At 34.8% G+C, this 21,457-nt stretch overlaps 1 protein-coding gene across 2 annotated transcripts in view; it reads left to right on the top strand.

Annotated features, from left to right (window-relative positions):
- The window catches only part of BARD1 (BRCA1 associated RING domain 1), an 87,468-nt gene that overhangs the window by 56,110 nt on the left and 9,901 nt on the right, over nt 1–21,457 (top strand). For both annotated transcript variants that reach the window (XM_011967886.1, XM_011967888.1), the window contains 3 exons: nt 6,831–6,939; nt 12,350–12,482; nt 13,040–13,132. In XM_011967886.1, coding sequence (XP_011823276.1) covers nt 6,831–6,939; nt 12,350–12,482; nt 13,040–13,132 — 335 coding nt within the window. The remainder of the gene's footprint in view (nt 1–6,830; nt 6,940–12,349; nt 12,483–13,039; nt 13,133–21,457) is intronic.

Genomic DNA, 21,457 nt, shown 5'->3' with positions numbered 1-21,457 from the left:
CTGTCTTTTCAGTAGTGGCTTATAAAATACAAAGATAACTGAGAGCTTTTTTTGTAGCCCAGGAAGTGGGTACAGTTAACACCTTGGTCATGTAAGTTAGGCATTGAATGTGTGTGGAAAACTAGACATAGGAAAAAGAATGGAGTATTTTCTGCTGCAAAGCCAAGTGAATTTAAAAGCATCCTATTGAATATTGGTGGAGGGAAATCTTGAAACCTTATAAGGCCACACAATAACTAAGAATTAACCATATTGCGGTATGAATTTAAAGTCAATGATACTCTTTATTTGCCATCTTCACTGTTTAATTTTAAGATAAACAAGCTTTTATAGTTCACCAGTGAAGTCTCCCAACCCTATTTTTTTCCCATAGAGGCTATGTTCTTTATTAATTTTCCTACTGCAATGTTTTTGGGCCCTAAATCTTTATAATTATGGAGGATTCGAATATACAGGGCAAAGTCATATATCTACTTCAGACTTTCTCTTTTGTTTTGATTTAACTTTACTATTCTGGCAACTTACTTTTTTTTATGTGTTTTGCATTTACATAACAGTATAAATTCATTTAACACCCCCCCCTTTTTTTTTGCATAAAAATGTACCTTTTGTGAGCTAAAACAATAAGAAAGAAAATCAGTTCTGCTTTAACCCTAGATCATGAGAAAAAGGTTTATATACTCTTTGTTGTCTGGGAATATTTATAACTGTTCAAAACATCATTGGTAATCTGTCTTCCCCACTGCCTTCTGTACATCCCAGTGTGAAGCTAGAACCACAGCTCTTACGGTCACATCAGAACCATTTTGAGTGTGTGGAGAGTAACATATGCTTTATTTTTTTTTAATGGATATGTAGGATTTTAGAATGTGGTACTTGATCTACCATTAACAGAGTTTTCCTTGGAAGGATGTTGAATTCTGAAGTAGAAAATATTATATGGACCATTGGACCTATTAATTGTCCCACTGCCCTAGGTTAATTTTAAAAAATTAATTGCCTACAACAGAGATAATTTATGTTTTATAGCTTAAAAAACCCATGTCACTATTTTGAATTACTCTGCTTTATCCTGCTCCATAGCAGGCAAAGTGACTTGAAAAATTAAATCTATGTGTTTGCAATTTTGTGGTTGTTCATGAAGGATTTCATTCATGAACTCTCTTGGTATCCTGTCACGGTGATAGATTTAGCATTAGTAAAAATGCGTTTTTTCATATGTTTTTGCAGTTTGGAGGATCTGTACATGGAAGGACAAGTTTAAATTTGCCCATCTCTCCTTTCTTTTATTAGTGGTGTAATGAATTCAGATCACCATTGTCTACCGTATTATTACTGAGGGGAAAAGGATATTAAAAGGTTTTACTGCATCCTGAATATGGCCTTTGGGACAAAACTGAAACATTAAACACCACGGTTTAACCCTTTCATAAGTACTTCCTTTTCCTCATCTTCAGGATCAGAAAGATTCCTAGTTAGGAAAAGGATTTTCAAAATTTTATTCTTATTCTGTTTATGTACCCGCTTTTCTTCCTTACCCTTTCAGGTCTGGGGAGCTTCACCAGACTGCAAAACCTTTTCTGTGTGCTTCTCTGCTTTCCTCCTCTGAGTTCTGTGAGGCCAGAAACTACCTTTTATCTCATTGTTTCTTTAGTGCCAAAAGTTGTTGGTACGTTTTCTTCAAAGTACTTGTTGAATGATGAGTATTTTCCAAACTAATTACAAAACAGTGTTTGTGACTTTTCCCCTACACGGTTATACAAATATACTCATTCCATGTGTGTTAAATAAATAAATGATTAATGCTACTTCTGATATATGCAGTGTGTATATCACACATTATGTATATTAATATATATATCTATTTTCACATCGAATCTATCAACATCAGTAACAAATCATCCAATATTTCGTACTACATTTTAGATAGCAAAAAGCAATGACACATGAACACCTGGATTGTCTGTTTAAGGTTTTAAAACTTACAATCTCCAGTCATATCTTTAAAGATTTTATATGAAGCCTGTTTTCCACGTTATGATTTAAAATCATAGGTAAAGGAATAGCGCTAGAGTACATTAGAGAGAAAAAACTGGTGAAATCTGCCAGTGTACTGTGTTGTCAAGGAACAGAAAAAAAATTAGAACCTTCGAATTTTTAGGGTTCATTATATGTATTAGTCCGTTCTCATACTGCTATGAAACACCTGAGACTGGTATTTATAAGGAAAAGAGGTTTAATTGACTCATGGCTCCCCAGGCTGTACAGGAAGGGCCTCAGGAAACTTAAACAGTCATGATGGAAGGTGAAAGGGAAGCAGGCACGTCTTCCATGGCCGGAGCAGAAGGAAGAGGCAAGGAGGTGCTACACCCTTTTTATTTATTTATTTATAATTTTTTTATTTCTATAGAATTTTGGGGAACAAGTGGTATTTGGTTACACAAGTAAGTTTTTTTAGTGGTGATTTGTGAGATTTTGGTGTACCCATCACCCGAGCAGTACACACTGAACCCAATTTGTAGTCTTTTATCCTTCACTACCTTCACACCTTTTCCCCCTGAGTCCCTCAAGTCTGTTGTGTCATTCTTATGCCTTTGCATCCTCATAGCATAGCTCCCACTTAGGAGTGAGAAAATACAATGTTCGGTTTTCCCCCCTGAGTTACTTCACTTACAGTAATATTCTCCAATCCCATCCAGGTGGCTGCAAATGCCATTAGTTCATTCCTTTTTATGCCAGAGTGGTATTCTGTTGTATAATACACCACAGTTTCTCTATCCACTGGTTGATTGATGGGCATTTGGGTTGGTTTCACATTTTTGCAGTTGCAAATTGTGCTGCTATAAACATGCGTGTGCAAGTATCTTTTTCATATCATGACTTCTTTTCTTCTGGGTAGATACCCAGTAGTGGGATTGCTTGATCAAATGATAGTTCTAGTTCTTTAAGGAATCTCCACAGTTTTCCATAGTGGTTGTACTAGTTTACATTTCCACCAACAGTGTAGAAGTGTTCCCTGTTTACTACATCTATGCCAATATCTGTTATTTTTAAATTTTTTAATTATGCCCATTCTTGCAGGAGTAAGGTGGTATCAGTGTGGTTTTGATTTGCATTTGCCTGGTCATTAGTGCTACACCCTTTTAAACAACCAGATCTGGTGAGAACTCAAACACTATCACAAGAACAGCAAGGGGGAAATCCGCACCCATGATCCAGTCACTTCCTACCAGGCCCCTCCTCCAGCATTGGGAATTATAATTTGACATGAGATTTGGGTGGGGACACAAATCAAAACCATATCAGTGTAAGTAAAGTATATCATCTACATGTACTCATTTGCAATTCACTGAATTCGAGAGTGTCTTTGATAAGGCATTAAAAGAACTGACTGTCGAAAGTGGTACATGTAAAAGATACTAATATACTGTCATGTACTAGATGTAAATTCAGCAGTTAAGATCTCGACATTTTCATATATTCCAAAATAGTTTTAAATACTTTGGTGTTGCGTTGACCCATACCATTTAACTAGTAGATACATGTGCCTTTCCATTTTCACAGCGACGTACACTTTTTGTCTCTAATGTTTGTTGCTTTATGCCTGATTTTTTCATTGGTTTTTCATGCTGTGTTTGGTTTCTACACATGAGCACACAGTGCCTAGAAGGTTTGATAGAAGGCTTTCTTCCATCAGTTCCATACATTTCAGTAATCATGTTGCTTATTCCCTACACGGGCCCTTAATGGCTAACCACCATATTCCAGTTTCTAGTCCTGGGCTCAAGGCCATTTAAATCCATCTTTTATTTCACCTTATTACTTGTTTTGATTTGTACTTTATCAGTTTGATACCTGCGTGTTGAAGGAATGTTTATCCTCAGTAGGATTATAGGCAAGGACAGTGTTTTTTAAGTCTTATGTATCCCTCCAAAACACCTAGTTTGAGTGGTAAAGCTTTAGGTTAAATCATGCTAGAAAGGAGAGAATTTACTATATTTAAGTGTATTTAGAAAAAGCCATTTTATAAGCTTCCCTGGTCACCCATTCTAATAAATAGCACATCAAGTTATTGATATCTATTTTGAGTCCATGATGTAGTAAATCTTAAAAAGTCTTCTTCCCTTGTATAATGATGAAGAATAATGTGTTTATCACTGACTTCTCTCTTTAGTAATGAGTCATATTAACAGTGCCTGAGATATGTTGCAACATAACTTTTCCTCTATGTAGTACCTGTTTGTTTTATAATGGGAATAAAATCCACCTCTGTGCATTTTAAATTGATTTTTCACACTAATTCTCTAACTAAAGTGTTAGTCTCTTCAAATATATCAATGGGAAGAAAGCACGCATTATTGTGCCCAAATAATAAGAAATCTTACCCACGCCCCATCTCCTTGCTGTGGTCTTTGAAGGTTTCACATGTAAACTCACATCTACTTCCAAATGTTAATGGTTCATGACAAAGCAGAAGCAACATGACTGGATTTAATAGGCTCTGTTTCCCATTATGCAGGACTGAGGTTAACCGATTATCTTTCCATCTGTAGCACTTGTAATGTGCCATTCAGTTCATTAGCATTACAGGAGGGCTAAGAGTTTAGTGAATTGTGTGTGAGCAGAAGCCATCCATAATCCAAGCAGAGAAACCACATGTTTTAAGACCATATGAGATAGTAAGCTTTGTATAGTAAGGATCCTAAATATAAATTGGAACTCTGATAGTCACTTTGTAAAATCATCTTACTGGCTTAGACCATGTTTTACTGGTTGATTTTTGGTTTAAATTCCTCCCTAGCTGATAGTGGTACTTTGAGAAGCACTTACCAGTTTTTCGTGTTGTCATCATGGACTTTTTTTCATATATGTGTAAAATAACTACGCTAATGGATTAAGTTGCTGTGCATTAAAATGCACTTGATTGGGCTCTTATATTTTTTATTTTTTTGAGGTGTAAGATCTACGTTTGTCTCTGTCAAAAAGTCCTAGTGTATGCATGGATTTTTTTTTTTTTCTCATTTTTTCTTTTTTCACTGAAACAGTGTCTCTTGCTCAGGCTTGAGTACTGTGGCACAATCATGGCTACACAGTTATTTATTTTTTTTTTTGGATGGCATTTAATGTGACGTATTTTTGTTGTTTTGTTTATTCATATTTGCACTTGGTGGTTTAAGACCTAGAACATTGGTTCTTCAACTCAGATTTCTATTTTTTTATTGTCATATGTATAGCATATGTGTGTGAGGAGATTGTGTATTTGGTATATGAACATAATAATTTAGAGAATGAATTAGGAAGTATCAAAAATAGTGGATGAGTTTCTTTTAAAATACCCTGAGATTGTCTGCTCTAAATGTAAGCTGTGATGTGTGTCGCTTTGTTTTAAATTATAAAGCTGAAATGCAATCCACTGTGTTATATCTTGGCTGGAGAAAGACTGTTGCCAGAGGAAGGTTGTTGGACTTGGACATAAAGAAGAGTCAGAATACAAACTTGTCAGTGTTTACCCAGGACTGTCCAAAGAAGAAAGCAACTAGACCTGATAGTCACGAATTGCAGTCATTAGAGAAACATTTGCTGTGGTTCATTTCTTACTCTAATACACTAGCTTTCTTTTCCCACTCTGCCATCAAAACAATTTTCACCAAGGTCATTAATGACCTTGTCTGTGAACTCCGTAGATGCTTATATCCTTTATCTACATGACTTCTATGCAGCATCAAACAGAATTGGCATTTTCTACCTTCCACTTCCCTTGATGTTTCTCTCTGTTTCCTTCCAGATCTTTTTCTATACATTTGATACAATTTACAGAGTTAGTATCATACCATGTTTGTAACTTTATATCCCATTTACCACATTGCATTTTCACATGAACTTCAGTGGCCATTATATGAATATAGCTTAATCTTTAATAAAAACCATAAAAGACTATAAAAAATTGCTCATTTTGAAAACTTTTTGCCATAGTATAGTGTATTTAAATCATATTCTGAAACCGTATGTAAGGAAACAGAATAGTAGACAGAAGTCCTTTAGTTTTAACAAGTTACTTATAATTGAAAGACTTTAGGCTGGGCAATATTTAATTTCAGTGAAATTGAACGAGGAGAATATGACCTTAGTTAAGCCATTGGAACTTGTTCTTCTCTCTTTGTTTTCTTGTCTTGAACAGGATCAAACTGGGATCTCTAAAATCTCTTCCAGCATAACATTCTGTGACTCGTGAATTAGTACGTGCTGAGACTTTTGTATCTCTCTGAGCCATAATAGTTTGTTCTGCAATGGTTGTGATTATTACAAGTTATTGTATGCATACATGTTTAAATTAATTTTGAAAGTACTCTTTTCACTGCGTTATTAAACTGTTGTTATGTGGCATAATTTTCCTTCTAATAGAACAAAATCCCTGTCCTGTGAATTTGTCTAATTTTGTATTGGTTTATAAAGACTATAGGGCCTATAATAGCTGTAGTAAATGATTTTTATTGGCATTTGAAAGTCTGTCACTCATAGTGATTGGTGATTATGAAGCCATATTTTAATATGAATAAGAATGCAGAATACAGTTGTGAAAAAATTCATAATACTATATTCAATAAAAACAATCCCTATAATCTGATGTCAGACTGAAATTTTACATCATTTCTCCTTTGAGTTCAGCAGCTTTTGATTCTAGATTCTTCTACCTCATGTGAGTTCTGAGTAATTTATTTTAGTTAAAATTGTATATTATTAAGGATGTTGGAAAATTGTTCTACTGGTGCATTCATGTAGTTAAGAGACTCATTTGACTTACTTAAACACATCTGCACTTACTTTACCAGTAACATATTTGGTCTGCGGCCTGTGGATTATACAGACGATGAAAATATGAAATCACTATTGCTGCTACCAGAGAAGAATGAATCATCCACAACTAGCCATTGCTCGGTAGTAAGTATGGATTCAGCTTTGGGCATTTATATATTTTATTGAAATTGGTTATGAAAGGAACATAATAAAAAATTTCCATTTGGCAAATTGCTTACATTCACCAAACAGTTATTGAGCACTTCCTGAGTGTTAACTACTGTGGATTCAAAGACATAATCAGAGTACAACCATCTAGAAATACTTATTGAGCCTGCTGTGTATTTTAGGCAGCATTCATGAAACAATGACTATGACTGATAGAACGCTTATTCTCAGGGAGGTGCCTACCATCTGGTGAGAGGTAGGAAAGAGACGAACTGGAAATATGTGAACTAATAGAAATAAAATAATTTCAGAAACTTAGACATGAGTGCTTTGAAGATGTTGTAGAGTGTTGTTGGATGGAGGTAGTGGGCTTCCGTAAGGCCACTGCTTTAGCTAGGGTCACAGAGGGAAGCCTTAAAGCACTGATCTGAATTGAAACCTGAATGTTGAAGTGAGGAGGCTGCCAGGTGACTGTCCGGAGGACACAGTGTATAGGCCCTTCAGTGAATGAGACTGGTATGTTAGAAGGTTAGAAAGAAGTTTGTTATTGCTGGAGACTAGCAAGCATCTAAGCAGGACTTTCGGATGGATTACATATGAAGTGTGGGGAAAGAATGGAATAAGTATGACCTTAGCAGTGAAGTAGATGGTAATGCCATTTGTTGCCATGGAGAAGGAAATCAATTGTTTTATTTGCCAATTTGATGTCTGTAAAACATCAAATGGAGATATCGAATAGATCATTGGATATGAAACTATGGAGCTTAGCAGAGAGGTACAAGCTAGAGATAAAGTGGAAAGAGTGCCTGTTTCTTAGGAACCCATAGCTTAGCAGGGATTTCAGATGTAAAAACTTTTACTGTACATTTTAATAAATTTGTAAAATAAGCTATAAAAATATACAATAGAATCAAAGTAAGTAGAAACTACAGGAGACGTCAGGAAAAATTTCACAGAAAGGCCAGACGCAGTGGATCGCACCTGTAATCCCAGCACTTTGGGAGACTGGGGTGGGCGGATCACTTGAGGTCAGGAGTTCGAGACCTGCCTGGTCAACATGGTGAAACCCCATCTCTATGAAAAATACAAAAAGTAGCCAAGTGTGGTGGCGCACACCTATAGTCCCAGCTACTAGGGAGACTTGAGGCGTGATAATTAATTGAACCCAGGAAGTAAAGATTGCAGTGAGCTAGATCACACCACTGCACTCCATCCTGGGTAACAGGGCAAGACTGTCTCAAAAACTATATATATGCATATATATATATATATAGAGAGAGAGAGAGAGAGAGAGACAGAATTTCACAGAGAAGGTGTCCTAAGTCTTTCAGGGTAAACATTTTAGCAAAGTATCTAATAGAATGCTGTTGGCTGCCAGTAACAGAAAACCTTTACTCAAATGCTTGAAAACAGTTTATTACTTTATATAGAATTAATCCCAATGCAGGATAGCTCTGCATTTGCTTAATTTAGCACTTAGTGGTTACATCAAGGAACCCAATTCTTTGTATCTCTTTACCTTGCCATCCTCAGTTTGGGGGATTTGTCCTCACTAAGAAGTTTCCTTTAGTGGTTGTAGAATGATTGCCACAATTCTAGATACGACAGTGGCCAACTGAAAAGAGACACTTTCCGTGGGCTTTCCCTGTGTCTTATTGTCAGAAATTGATTTGACAGCCCCTCCTGGGGCTGGAGGATAGGGTCAGTCTTTGAAAGGGAGGCTACCTGAATAAAACTGGGCTTCTGTTAGTGTGGAGGAAGTGAGCAATAGATTTTGAGTGGACAGCCAACATTCCCCACTGCAATCAGGTATACAAGGTGTGAATGGCAGCCCACATCTAAGGAACAGCTGCTCAGAGACAAGAAGGCATAAAGGACCTTAGGAATTTGAGAAACTAGCATTTACTGTGAGAGGAGTATGACGTGTGTTTAAGAGGGATTCAGGGTAAAGGGCTAGGTTGGGACCAGGTTGTGAAAAGCCTTAAATTCCCCAATACGAGTTTAGACTTAATAGGGCACCTTCAGTGTGTTTGTAACTGAAATAGGACTGTCTGCAGGGTAGCTGGGAGTGGGAAGAGACTGAAGACTGATTGGGAAGCTGCAGTACTGGAGTCCAGGTTTGAAATGCTGAGGACTGGAATTATAGATGGTAGTTATGTGGGGATGGAGAGAAGGAATTTTAGAGAGAGTTGGTAGACTCACCATATCTAGTACTGCTCAGATGGGGAAAAATAACAGAAAGGGAGGAGCTGAGGTCAAGGATCATTCACAAGAGTAGTAGTAGACGCCATTGTTTAAGATAAGAGGTAGCCTAAGGTAGCTACAGTTTGATGCTCTCATAGGTGCTTTCATGAGCTAGTTACTTTTGTATCTTGAATACCCTGTGTCTTCTGCTTTAGACTTCAGCCTTATAAATGTGTTCCAAACTATAGTTTTGGTAATGAATTGGAAGAGAAGCTAGAAATCAGCAGTTTAATTTTCCCCGTTTACAAATGAGAAAAGGGAGACCTAAAGAGGCTATGATTCGCCCCAGGGTTAACCAGCCATTTTAAAAAAAAGGTTGTTTTTTTCTTTCTTAATGGACCAGTTAGAACTTACATTTCTGAAACCTTAGGTCAGTACTCCATTCAGTTCCACCATACTCAGCAACTATAAATTGACTTGTTTTCTTCATTTGTACTTGCAGTCTGACAGAGCGTAGAATAACAAAGTTGTCCTTTGCTGGTGTTCCTTTTATGTAAAAGCTGGAAAATGATTATTTTAAATGTGTCAAGAATAAAGATATCTTGATGATATTCTTGGAGTCTGAGGGTGGCAATGCCTTTCAGAAAAGGAGGGTTTTTATTATGTAGAAGAGACCTTTACTTCACGCATGTCATGTAGACATGGCCTTTTGAGTATTCTTATTTACTGTCTTAATGGTTGGTACTTGGCTAAGGAAAAGATAATATCAAGTCCTTCAAGTTTAAAGGGTAGTTTCTTAATGTGCAGTCCTGAAGATGGAACCTCTGGAGTGTACCTTCCGTCAGCCACTACCAGTTTCTTCTTCACTCACTCTTTTTCAGTCACATGGGCTGCCTTGCTGTGTCTTGAGTCCACCAAACATACTCTCATTTCAGGTGTGCAGCACCACCTGTTTTTTTTGGTTTTTTTTTTTTCTTCCGGGAGCTAGATGTTCCCATGGCCAGCTTCCTCATACCCTTCAGACCTAGCTCTAGCATAGTCTTAGCAGAGAGGACTCTGTGCCGCTGCATATTAAATAGCAACCTCCCAATGCTGCCTAGCCCCCTTCCCCTGCTGTGTTGTACCGTACTATTTCTCATTTGATGTAATGTATTTTTATTTTATTGTGTTGTTTTCCCCTCTCAACTAGAATATAAACTGTGTGAGGGCAGGGGCTGGCTTTTTTGTTTACTATAATAGCCCTAGAATTGAAAACAGTGTTTGGCACATACTGAGTGTTCAGTAAGGGTCTGCTGAATGCATGAATGAGCATTAGAGTATTCTTTATGATACATACTTGCCTCTGAAACAAGCACAAGTGCTTGGTAGCTTAGTCTGGAACCCTTTAAATAGTGATGTCCAGTGAGCTGCTTTAGGGAATGTCACACAGATGGGAAGGGGTTTGAATTTCCCTACTTCCCCTTTAGGATTTTTGTGTTTCAAGTAAAATTTAGTGGCTGTTGGAAAACGGCTTTAAGTTTGAGAAGCAACCTCTAATCTTTTAAAAATTTAAAAAGCTCCTTATCATTCGCTTTGAGACTTCTGTGTTCGTGATTCATTTTGAGCAGCATATTTATCTAAGAAGATTTTTTTCTAGATTTTTTAACCCCATTTTTGATGAACTTAAGAAAAACTAATGATTTTATCTAAGAAAAAGTACCCTATTTAATTATTCCTTTGAATTTAATGCTAATAAACATAGTATCTGATCTCTATAAAATCAGGGTATTCAACCTTCGGGGTGTTTTTTTGCACCTCTTTTGAGCCTCATGGGTCAGAGACCTATGCTTATTCAAGTCACATCCCCAGCCCCCATGCCACCTCACCCCAAATCAGACATGTGGCTTTGGCAGCTGTTTGCTTTATGTTTTATTATAGCATTCTTTAACTGTGAGAAATGAGTGCCAGTTTCTATTTTTTATGCAAATTTTTAAAAGTACGATAGGAAAATACTTGACCTACTTTGGTGCTTTCCTTAGGTTGCTAGAAATAGTATCATATGCTATATTTAGAAATGATATCTTTTTCACTCTTGTATTTTGTGCAGAGAACTAATGTAGCTGAAGTAGTGTTACATATTGAGAAGTAATGTGTTCTATTTAGATGTATTTAGTAATGTGTTCTATTTTTATGGTATTTGTGTAACTTAATAAGAAATTTTGAAATACTGTAGTATTTTTAAATATTATCAAAGAGTAATTGAATAATCCATAAAGTACACTGAATTATTTATTTTCATGTGAGGAGTATTTATAACATTTAGGTTAGATGTGGTTACATCATCTTACAATTTAGTGACTAGGAAAGATGAGCTGAACTTTTAAGTGCTGAATTCTGTCATTTTTACATCATCTTACAATTTAGTGACTAGGAAAGATGAGCTGAATTCTGTCATTTACAAACACTTTTATGTAAATATATATATATGAGATATATATGGACATATATTATTTCCTTGAGTCTTTCACTTCTCAGCCTTAATGCTATCCACTGTTACCTTCTCTTTATTTTTGTCTTTTTTAACTCTGTGAATTCTAAGTCTACATTTTAAAGTGAAACTATTAGTCTTTGTTAGAGCACTTTTTTCTTAGTCATGAGCTGCATGGACTATTTATGGATCTGATCTCCTAAGTTTTGAATTAACTTGTCTGTTTTTCTCTTTTCTTAGTTTCAGGGGGTTACTATTTTGATAATTTGTTTTCTATTTTTTAGGTCAGCACTGTTCTAGAAGCCTTGGCATTCTTTGATTTTTCAGATAATCTCAGTTTAATAACAGACCAAGTTTGAGTTACTCTATTGGGACAAGTTAGTGGAGGTGGAATAGGGAACTGCTGATTTTAAGTGGATATTTTGGGTTACTTGGGGAAAGAAAAAGACTTACTGGTGACAGAATGAAGTAAAACCCTGGAGAGACGCAATTTAAAATTGAAGAAACAAGATGCCCTGGGTATGGAGAGCTATCTCAGTTGACATTTTCTTGAGGGAAAAATAAAGAGAAAAATAATTAAAAGGTTCTGGGTGTAGATTCAATGGAAATTACTGAAAATTATTAGAGTAAACTAAGTAATGAAATTCCAGCTTATATCAAGTAACAGTCTGTTTAATGTCTTCGTCTAGTCTTCTAATGTTTTTAACACTGTGGCATCTCCTTTTATATTAACAGATGAACACTGGGCAGCGTAGGGATGGACCTCTTGTACTTATAGGCAGTGGGCTCTCTTCAGAACAACAGAAGATGCTCAGTGAACTTGCAGCAATTCTTAAGGCTAAAAAATGTACTGAGTTTGACAGTACAGGTGAGGATTTTGAATTTTGGGGGGGGTAGAAAAAAAATGTTAGATAATCCTTTTGGAGAACTACCTTTGACAATTTACATATATTTTAACCATTGGGTGATGGCTGTATACTTCGCATCTTGTAATAAATCTAAGTTTTTTTTCAGTAATAAACTACTTATAGACAATGTAGTTAGGAAATGTAAAGTTTAAAGGTTTGCATATATTTTAGGACAAGACAGTATTTCAGAAGAGCAAATTTGTGACTTTGCTAATGACAAATAAATTGTACTGCACTGTAATTCCTAATCCCTTAGGTGTAATTTGAAAATAAAATAAAAATTCGTGTTAGCCAATGTGACTTTAAGATACATGGTTTATGATCTGATTTTTCATATTGATGGCCAGGTTAGAGAATGAGGTACTAAATAGAAGTAGTCTTACACTTAAGTATAAAAATTGTTGCCTTTGAAGATTCAGATACAAGTTTATAAAATATAGATTAGTTATACAAAGCACGCCAAAGAAATACTTTGGCTTATATCTTTCTTTCTCTTACTACCTTTTTTGTGTTTTAGTAACTCATGTTGTTGTTCCTGGTGATGCAGTTCAAAGTACTTTGAAGTGTATGCTTGGGATTCTCAATGGATGCTGGATTCTAAAATTTGAATGTAAGTGTTGGATTTGAGAGAATTAAGAAATGAATTAGACTAGTTTCATTTTTCATGGTTATTAATGCCCGTGATTAAGGAACTTGATATTAATGTTCTTACCTCTGGTTAGTCACTGCATTTTGAAAAAGCTTCTCATATTTATGGTGTCATTTAGATGTCCTTAGTAAATGTATACACCTATGTTCTGGTTTTAAAGTCTTTTTTTCCTTCAATACCAACTATTTCAATGAAAAGTAAATGGAGTACATAGTACACTTTTAAGCCTAAGCAATTCATGTTACTGTTAAATGATATATTGAATTTAATAATACATGTTTTAAATATATGGCATGACATGTCTGTGAAATGAAAGCAGTTTATTGCTTTTCCTTTATGATTACCTGCATAACACCCTTTTGGTCTTAGTTAATTTAATCCAGTATTTTTAGGAAGCTGTTGGGAAATGACTGCCTTGTACTACTTTAGTTGGAGTCACTACACGAGCTTTCTCGACCTCCACTGAAAATGTGTTCCTGTTCCCCTCTTCTTGCTGATAGTCAACCCACCACCACCTTCAGAGCTGCCTCTCACCTTCCCCACTGTCACTCGCTTACATTTCTACTCGGATTCCCTTGGGACTTGAAAAGAAAGCTCATATACAATTATTTTCTACTCCTTAATAGTCAACACATCTCCTTTTGATACTATGGCTAACATAGAACAGTGGATTCACTTTTTTGTGTTTATTAATTGTTTACAAAAGATTAGTGGTTACAAAAGATTAGTGGTTACAAAGGGGGAACATGGGGAACAATACAGTTGAGTATTTTGATGTTAGTGGTGGTCATGTAACACAAGACTACCTGAGATAAAATTAAATGAGTGCATTTATAGCTAGTGAAATCTGGCTGGGCACGGTAGCTCATGCCTGTAATCCTATCACTTTGAGAGGCCAAGACAGGCAGATCACCTGAGATCAGGAGTTTGAGACCAGCCAGGCCAACATGGCGAACCCCCTTCTCTACTGAAAATAGAAAAATCAGCCGGGCATGGTGGCACATGCCTGTAATTCCAGCCACTCGGGAGGCTGAGGCAGGAGAATTGCTTGAACCTGGGAGGTAGAGGTGAGCTGAGATGGTGCCACTGCACTGCAGCCTGGGCAATAGAATGAAACTCCATCTCAAAAAAATAAATGACTATTGAAATCTGAGTAAGCTCTATGGATCGTATTGAAGTCAATTAGTTAGTATTATGTTATAGCAGTGTGAGATGTTAACACTGGACACTGAAGGAAAGGTACGTGGGACGTCTGTACATTCCTTTGAAACTTCCTGTAACTATAATTATTTTTAAATAAGATGTTAAAAAAGAACAGTGGGTATATTTAATGAAACCCTTTATGAAGCAACTGATGGATTAAAATTAGTTTATAAAAATCGTTATGGCTTTGTGCTTTGAAGGTTTTATGGTAGAATGCTTGATTTATCAAGATCTTAATTATATTATTAATTTAATCAGTAGTTTGAAGTTGATTTGGCTTGTAAAACAGTTTCCTTTCATTAATTAGTATTCATGTCATTTTCAAATACAGCTACCACTTCTTTCCTTGTGATGCTTGTCTCAACCGATGCAGTCTCATCCAGCTAAGAGGCTGTGACTAGCAATGCCACTCCATCTGTTCTCTTCAATCCCTATTAATTAGTCCCTCCTAGTTATGACGAGTTTGAGAAATAGAAGTAATTGGACTAATGTGTCTCACTTATTTTTGAACTTTCTTTTTCCTTTTAAATCTGTGAAAGTCTTATTGAGCCTCAGTGTTTTAAAAATTCATTTAAAATGGTTTCATGATCAGGGATGCTTTTGTATCAAACCTGTGGCAGAGACCTTTCCAGTGACTATAGGAAGAAATAGATTTTCTTCATAATAAGGTTGCAGTAATAAAGAAGCCATATGTAATTTTGAATGTTAAGACATTTACCACTTAACTTTTGAGTCCAGTTCTTGTGAATATGCTGAACTGGCATTTGGTTACATATACAGGCTACATGATTCATTTCCATAAAATCTGCCTTTTTTGGGAAATGTAGGTTTTGTCACTTTAATATCTTGGCCGTGTCATTTTTATAGAATCACTGATGGACTCAGACTGACTTAATAGTGTGCTATTTGGTGATTCTCACAGTAGTGAATAACATCCTCTAATATCAGTGGTTCTTTTAGGATAAAGGATGGATGGAATCCCTTATTGAAGTTCATATCCTCATATTTTCTAATATAGAGTCCAAAGAGAGACAAGTTCAAAGTTTGAGACAATTCCTTTAAATAGTCACTGGGTTTACAAAAAGAAGGCAAGAACCTTCAAATACTTCTTTCCTAATATATATTTCTCATGGTTTCTATACCGTGTTTCTATACATAGTTTCTATACTATAAAGTTTCTATACTTTCTATCAAGCATCTCAGTTTGATTCTTTGTTTTTTAAGAGACGAGGTGTCACTCAAGCAATCCTCCAGCTTCAGCCTTCTGAGTAGCTGGTACTACGGATGCACATCACTGCACCTGGCTCAGTTTGATTTTTTAAAATGTTTCAGAGCTATTTAAAACTATTTGAAAACCATTCTTATTAAAAGATAATAGGTGGACCAAAGCTTTCAAAATTAATTTTAAAGATTTATGACTTTTTAAAACTAGGTCTCATGTTTGAGTCTGTCCATTAACTTGCTGGTAGATAAAACTTCAGGATTAACTATTAAGAAACTTTCATGTTAACTTTTCATGGGATTTTTCATAAACCAAATAGATTCAAGAGGAATTTTATTTGTAATTTTTTCTGTAGCTAATCGACTCATTTTACAAACTAAACAATTTAACAAAAAGAATTATACAAAAGATTTGGATCCATTGGGTCCAAATTTAACTATGAGAAGTTTTCTGTTGAAGTATTCTGTCTTAATTGGTTAATATCTTATTTTCCTACATTGTTTATGCAGAATATCTTACAGTGCCACAATTAATGAACTTAGCATGAAGATTCTGAGACTAAGCCATAATTTTACAGACCATCCAGTCTATCTTATATTTCTTTTACAGATATTTTACATAATGATGTTTATTTTATATTTTACAGAAATAGGAGCTATAGATAAGAAAAGTCCCTTCTTCAACATCAAATTGGTGAGGGAGACTCTACTTTAGTCCTCGTTTGGGTGCTAATTTCTCACAGGCCATTAGTAACCACCCTTATACAAGGGTGATTTTCATATTAAAGAGGTGATAAGAATAAAAGAATGTAAGGTATATAAATAAATCATCTTACTAATCTCATAGAGTATGAATAAGATGAAACTGTATCCTGAAGATGCAAACTAGGCCAAGATAAAATGTTTTCTACTGACCTGTTCTTTTGGTACACTGCTTTCAAATTTTCTTTCTGTCTTAGCCTTTTTTCTAAAAGAAATTGAATTCTGCATCTTCTTTTCTTATCTCATTATGAAGGGGAGAACAGATTGCTGTCATCTTTTCTTTAATAATCTTTCTCTCTTCTCCACTCTCATCTAAGTTTAAATAAAATTGCAGCTATAGAAGTTGTAAAATTCCCCAGTACCTAAGGGAATTACTGAAGGAATGTGCCAGACATTTTACGCTGGATTTATGTCTGTTAGATGGCGAAGGGCTAAATTGAGTGTTTTTTCATTTTTGTTTTAGCTGAGGAGAGATGGACCCTAGAAGACAATCATTACATCATCATTTAAGTAATAACCTCATAATCAGGCTAACACATTAATTCTTTTCAAACAAATTCTAACAAGTTTTCTTCTTTAAATGGATACCAAGAGTACTATGGAATTTTAAAATTAAATACAATTTTTATTCTATACAAAACTTTGCTAATTATAAAAAAAAGTACCAAAACATTCCTATAAATTAAGATTGATTAGGCAACTTTATGCTGACAGAAGGCCTCCACCACCAAAGATTGTCTAAGAATAAAAAAAAATTAACATCCTTTGATCTAATAGTCCCAGTTCTGAGAATTTACCCTATGCAAGAAATACAGAAGAAAGAAAGAGTATTTGCAGTGTTACTTCTAATAGCAAGAAGTAGGGAATATAACCTACATATGAAAGATTAGGAAAATTCTGAAATGCTTGAAGATATTCTCTGGAAAAAATTCATATTTTATGTGATAAATATTAAGACTAAAATATGAAAAATGGAATTGTTTAGATTTTAAACACATCAAATAATTATATCTTCACTTTCAACGATATATAAATGTGTGCATGCATGTGGGTAAAAAAAAATCAAAGAGAAACAACAGTAAATTGGTGGGTTACTGAAGAGGACTATTTGTTTGTAACAGTTTTAAAAATAATGTGTGCCTGTTAGATTAAATTTAAGGTCTCTAGGAATAAATTAATGCATTCAAATTTTCAAGTTGTAATAATTGGAAGTATTTTCACTTTTCTAAAGATTAATTGAATAGGGAAGAGCTTTGGTCTTAATTAGGGAAATTCAAACCTACATGTATTTATTCCTCCTGTCTGATACACCAGGTCTTATACCTGTTTAATGCATACCCAGCAAATACATTTGAATATGGTGATTGCCCTAATCAGAACAGACATCTTTATATAAAAATTTGAACTTTTAATATATGACTTCAAAAGAACACTGAGCATGAGTTTACTAATAGGACAATTTTGGAACATTAGACGGGTTTTTAACCATACCTATATAGAGACAGATAATTTTGATATTATTCATCATAAAAGAGGCAGACTATTTTGGTATTTTGATATTATTCATCATAAAAGAGGCAGACTATTTTGGTATTTTGATATTATTCATAATATAAGGTCTTAGAATTGATACCAAGTTTTGCCTAGGAAAAATTTATGAAATAATAATATATTTTTGCAATAGAATTTGACGTGCTTCTCAATGCATTAAAATAGCAAATTACACATATTGTCATGTGCAGAAATATATTTCTACATACAAATATGCTGATAGCTAGAATTTTTACTAAAATGTCAAAAAATAAATAATTGCTAAATGATATTTATATGGAGCCAGGATTTAATGACCCGCAACAGTATTTAATGAGATATCTCAAATCTTAAATGGGAACATTTAGTCTTTATTTTATATTTTCAGCCTTTATTTCATTGTCCTTTCACTTTTGGCCATGGAAGTTTCAAATTTCAAACTCATTTCTCTGTTCTTTTACTTAAGTTTTTCAGAAATTGCAGTAATAGTATGCTACTGTTTTTTCATTTCTGTCATTGTTGTAGGCTGCCTATTGTGATTTCCCTTTTTACTAAAGTTTAGTGCTGTTATAGTCTGCTTGACTAAAAAGTCTAAAAGAGAGTCATTTGCAAAACAGTTGTTTTGCTTCTACAGTCTGGGTGTCAATTTTTAATAGAATCAGAAGGAAATTCTGTAATGTTTATTTTACTTATATACTGTTATCTTGAGTGAGACACATCCCTTGTTTAAACATCCCTAGTTTAGATCTAATGACATATTTTATTAGAATGTTTGTTTTCATATGGAGTAGTGATGTTTGATTCTGTATTTTAATTTTTTTTTTTTTTAGAATATTTTGTAATTCTGATTCCCATAGCTATTTCAGTTACAAATAGCCATTAATTCCAGAAGAATAACAACCGTTTTTTCCCTTCCTCACTCTGTCACACAGGCTGGAGTACAGTGGTGCAGTCGTAGCTCTCTGCAGCCATGAACTCCTGGGTTCAAGTGATCCTCCTGCTTCAGCCCCCTGAGTAGCTGGAATTACAGGCACTCACCACCACACCTGGCTAATTTTTTTTTTTCTTTTTAGTTGAGGCAGAGATCTCACTTTCTTGCCCAGGCTGTTCTTGAAATCCTGGTTTCAAACAATCTTCCTGCCTTGCCCTTCTAAAGTGCTAGGATTACAAGTGTGAGCCACCAGGTCTGGCCTAAAAATTCTTTAAAATGTAGATCTGTTTACTACTCTGGGATTTGAAGAGTGAGAAAATTCTACGTAGGGCTTTCCATGCAGAGTTAATAATCGTCTCCTCCTTTGGGCATTTAACAGATCTCCATTTTGAAGTTTTCTTCCACCTTCATTATATTCTCTCATCATTTTTGTTTAACTGTGGATTCAGGAACACCCCTCCTTTTTTAAATTTCCTTTTATTTGTATTATCTTTTCTCACTATAGGAAAAGTAAGCTTAATATAAATCCATGACCATCATCAGTGGTCCATGCAGCTAAAATAGAAACATACATCTACTGATGTATATGCTTTTATGAGGTAGGAGGAGAGAGTGGTTATTAGCAATTTAGAATAAAAGAATACCTTCTGTACAGTAGAAGTTTCTTTATAGAAAAGTGTTGTAGCCCTGGAATTCATAAGCTTCATTATTATGCAAAAATTCCAGGCTTTGCTAAGGTAGACGGAGCTACCTTAATGACTTTGAGTTAATTACTTTGGGTTAATCAGTACTTTAGGAATGGGGCTGCTTACCTCTGTTAAAAAAGTATTAAGATCTCAGGGAAAAGGAAAGCTTACATGAAATGGAGAACATGATCAGGAATACATCTGGGCTAAAAGGATCTCTTAGTTTTAATAGAAAAGTAGCTCATCCTTTGTTTCTGCAAAGTGATAGCTTCAGTCCAAACCTTCAACTATAAAGGAACATATGAAAAGTAACAAAGATGAAATAAAGCATACATTTTATAAGGATAGTGGCTTGACACATTTTCAAGTATGTATCATTCTGGCCTATGCAAAAGTTATGTTTACATAAATAACAACTGATCCATGCAAGGTAATTTTAGTAAGGAAATTATTAGCCAAGAAAACTAACTAAAATGTGGTCTTGTATTTGTATTTTTTGCTTTTTTTTTTTTCTTCAAAAGGAAGTATAAGAGTTTATTTTCTACTAAACTGATGGAATAATTATGGACTTTATTAACTGTTTATTACAAATATAAAATAGTTTAAATCTTAAGATGTAAGTGTGTTTTAAATGGAAAATAGGTTAAAAATTCTTGCTGCAGATTGCTTAACTTTTATTCTATAAATAAAATCTTAAAATGTTAGTCATTATTTAGGCTTGGGTTAATTAAGTAATGTTTGGCTGGTAGATTCTTCCATTGCATTGATAATGTATCACCATTTGAATTGCTGAAAGTTTATTTTAAAGCATTTCATTCTTATTTTACTTTTTAGTAAATCAACTCAATTGATTTGTCTTAAAAAAGGTTCAGTAGGAAGTTGATATGAACTTGTAACTATGGTAATGTCTATGGAGTATGTCATCATTCTGAAACTCACAAGGTACAAGTTAGAGAGTAGCAACCTTAGCATGTCAGATTGAGTAAACACATTGATCCAACTAAGAATAAAGATTAACGAAAAAAACTTGATCTGTGACATGTAGGATATTTCAGTTCTCATCTCAGTTATGTCACTGAGAAAGCCACTTAAATCTCTTGGGACTTAAGTTTCCTTATCTATAAAAGACGTTGATTAGACAAAGCATCAGAAGTTTCAAATCGGTAGACTGAGGACTCTGAGGGCTGAAGGAAATACAATGTCTGTGGTTTTTTCTAACATAATTAAATTTTATATATTTAGGTATGATGTTTGTGATAGTCTCCATAGCTTCCTACCACTTCACACCAGGTTCTTCACACATTTATGTAATCTACTTGGCTTTTGTAGGCACTTGAGTCATAATCCTTGGAGTAGATGTCACTCCCAGCTTTGAAAAAATTCTTGAGATTTTCTATGCTATGACAGCAACTCTTAACAAAGCACTTTGCCACCATTCAAATGTAGTTACAGACCTGGAAACTTCCTTTGTTTTCAGGAAAAGAAAAAGAGCTACTTTCATTCTTCCTTAGTTAGTCTTAGATGACATAAGAATTTTGCAAACTGTTGCTTGGAGTAAAAGCATATTAGAGGAGTGTATTTGTTTAACTCAATCATTATAATTAGAGCATTGGATTTGCCTTACTTGACAGAAACTTACTACACAACTCTCATGAAACTGAATACTTAATGAATTAAGACTTACACTGGCTCCTTCCCATTGAAGTACCATGCTGCCCTGTTGGTATCTGCCATCTCATTTTTCTTGATGCCATGCTTATTGGATTCTAGTATCTATTAAGGTTAAATTCTGTTGATTGACTAATGCCAGCACGTTGTCAGGAGCAATAGATGTCATTTTAATGTATTTCTTGTAAATAGTCAAATAAACCCATAAAATGGAGAAGCAGCTGGCATAAGCACAGCCTACTTAATTCTGCAATTAGACATTAGCCATTCATTTGATACAGGAGA

This window comes from Mandrillus leucophaeus, unplaced genomic scaffold, assembly GCF_000951045.1.
Source record: "Mandrillus leucophaeus isolate KB7577 unplaced genomic scaffold, Mleu.le_1.0 Scaffold815, whole genome shotgun sequence".
In the NCBI taxonomy this organism is placed as follows: domain Eukaryota; kingdom Metazoa; phylum Chordata; class Mammalia; order Primates; family Cercopithecidae; genus Mandrillus; species Mandrillus leucophaeus.
Note: the sequence above shows the minus strand (reverse complement) of the source record. Positions and strands in the feature narration are given on the sequence as shown.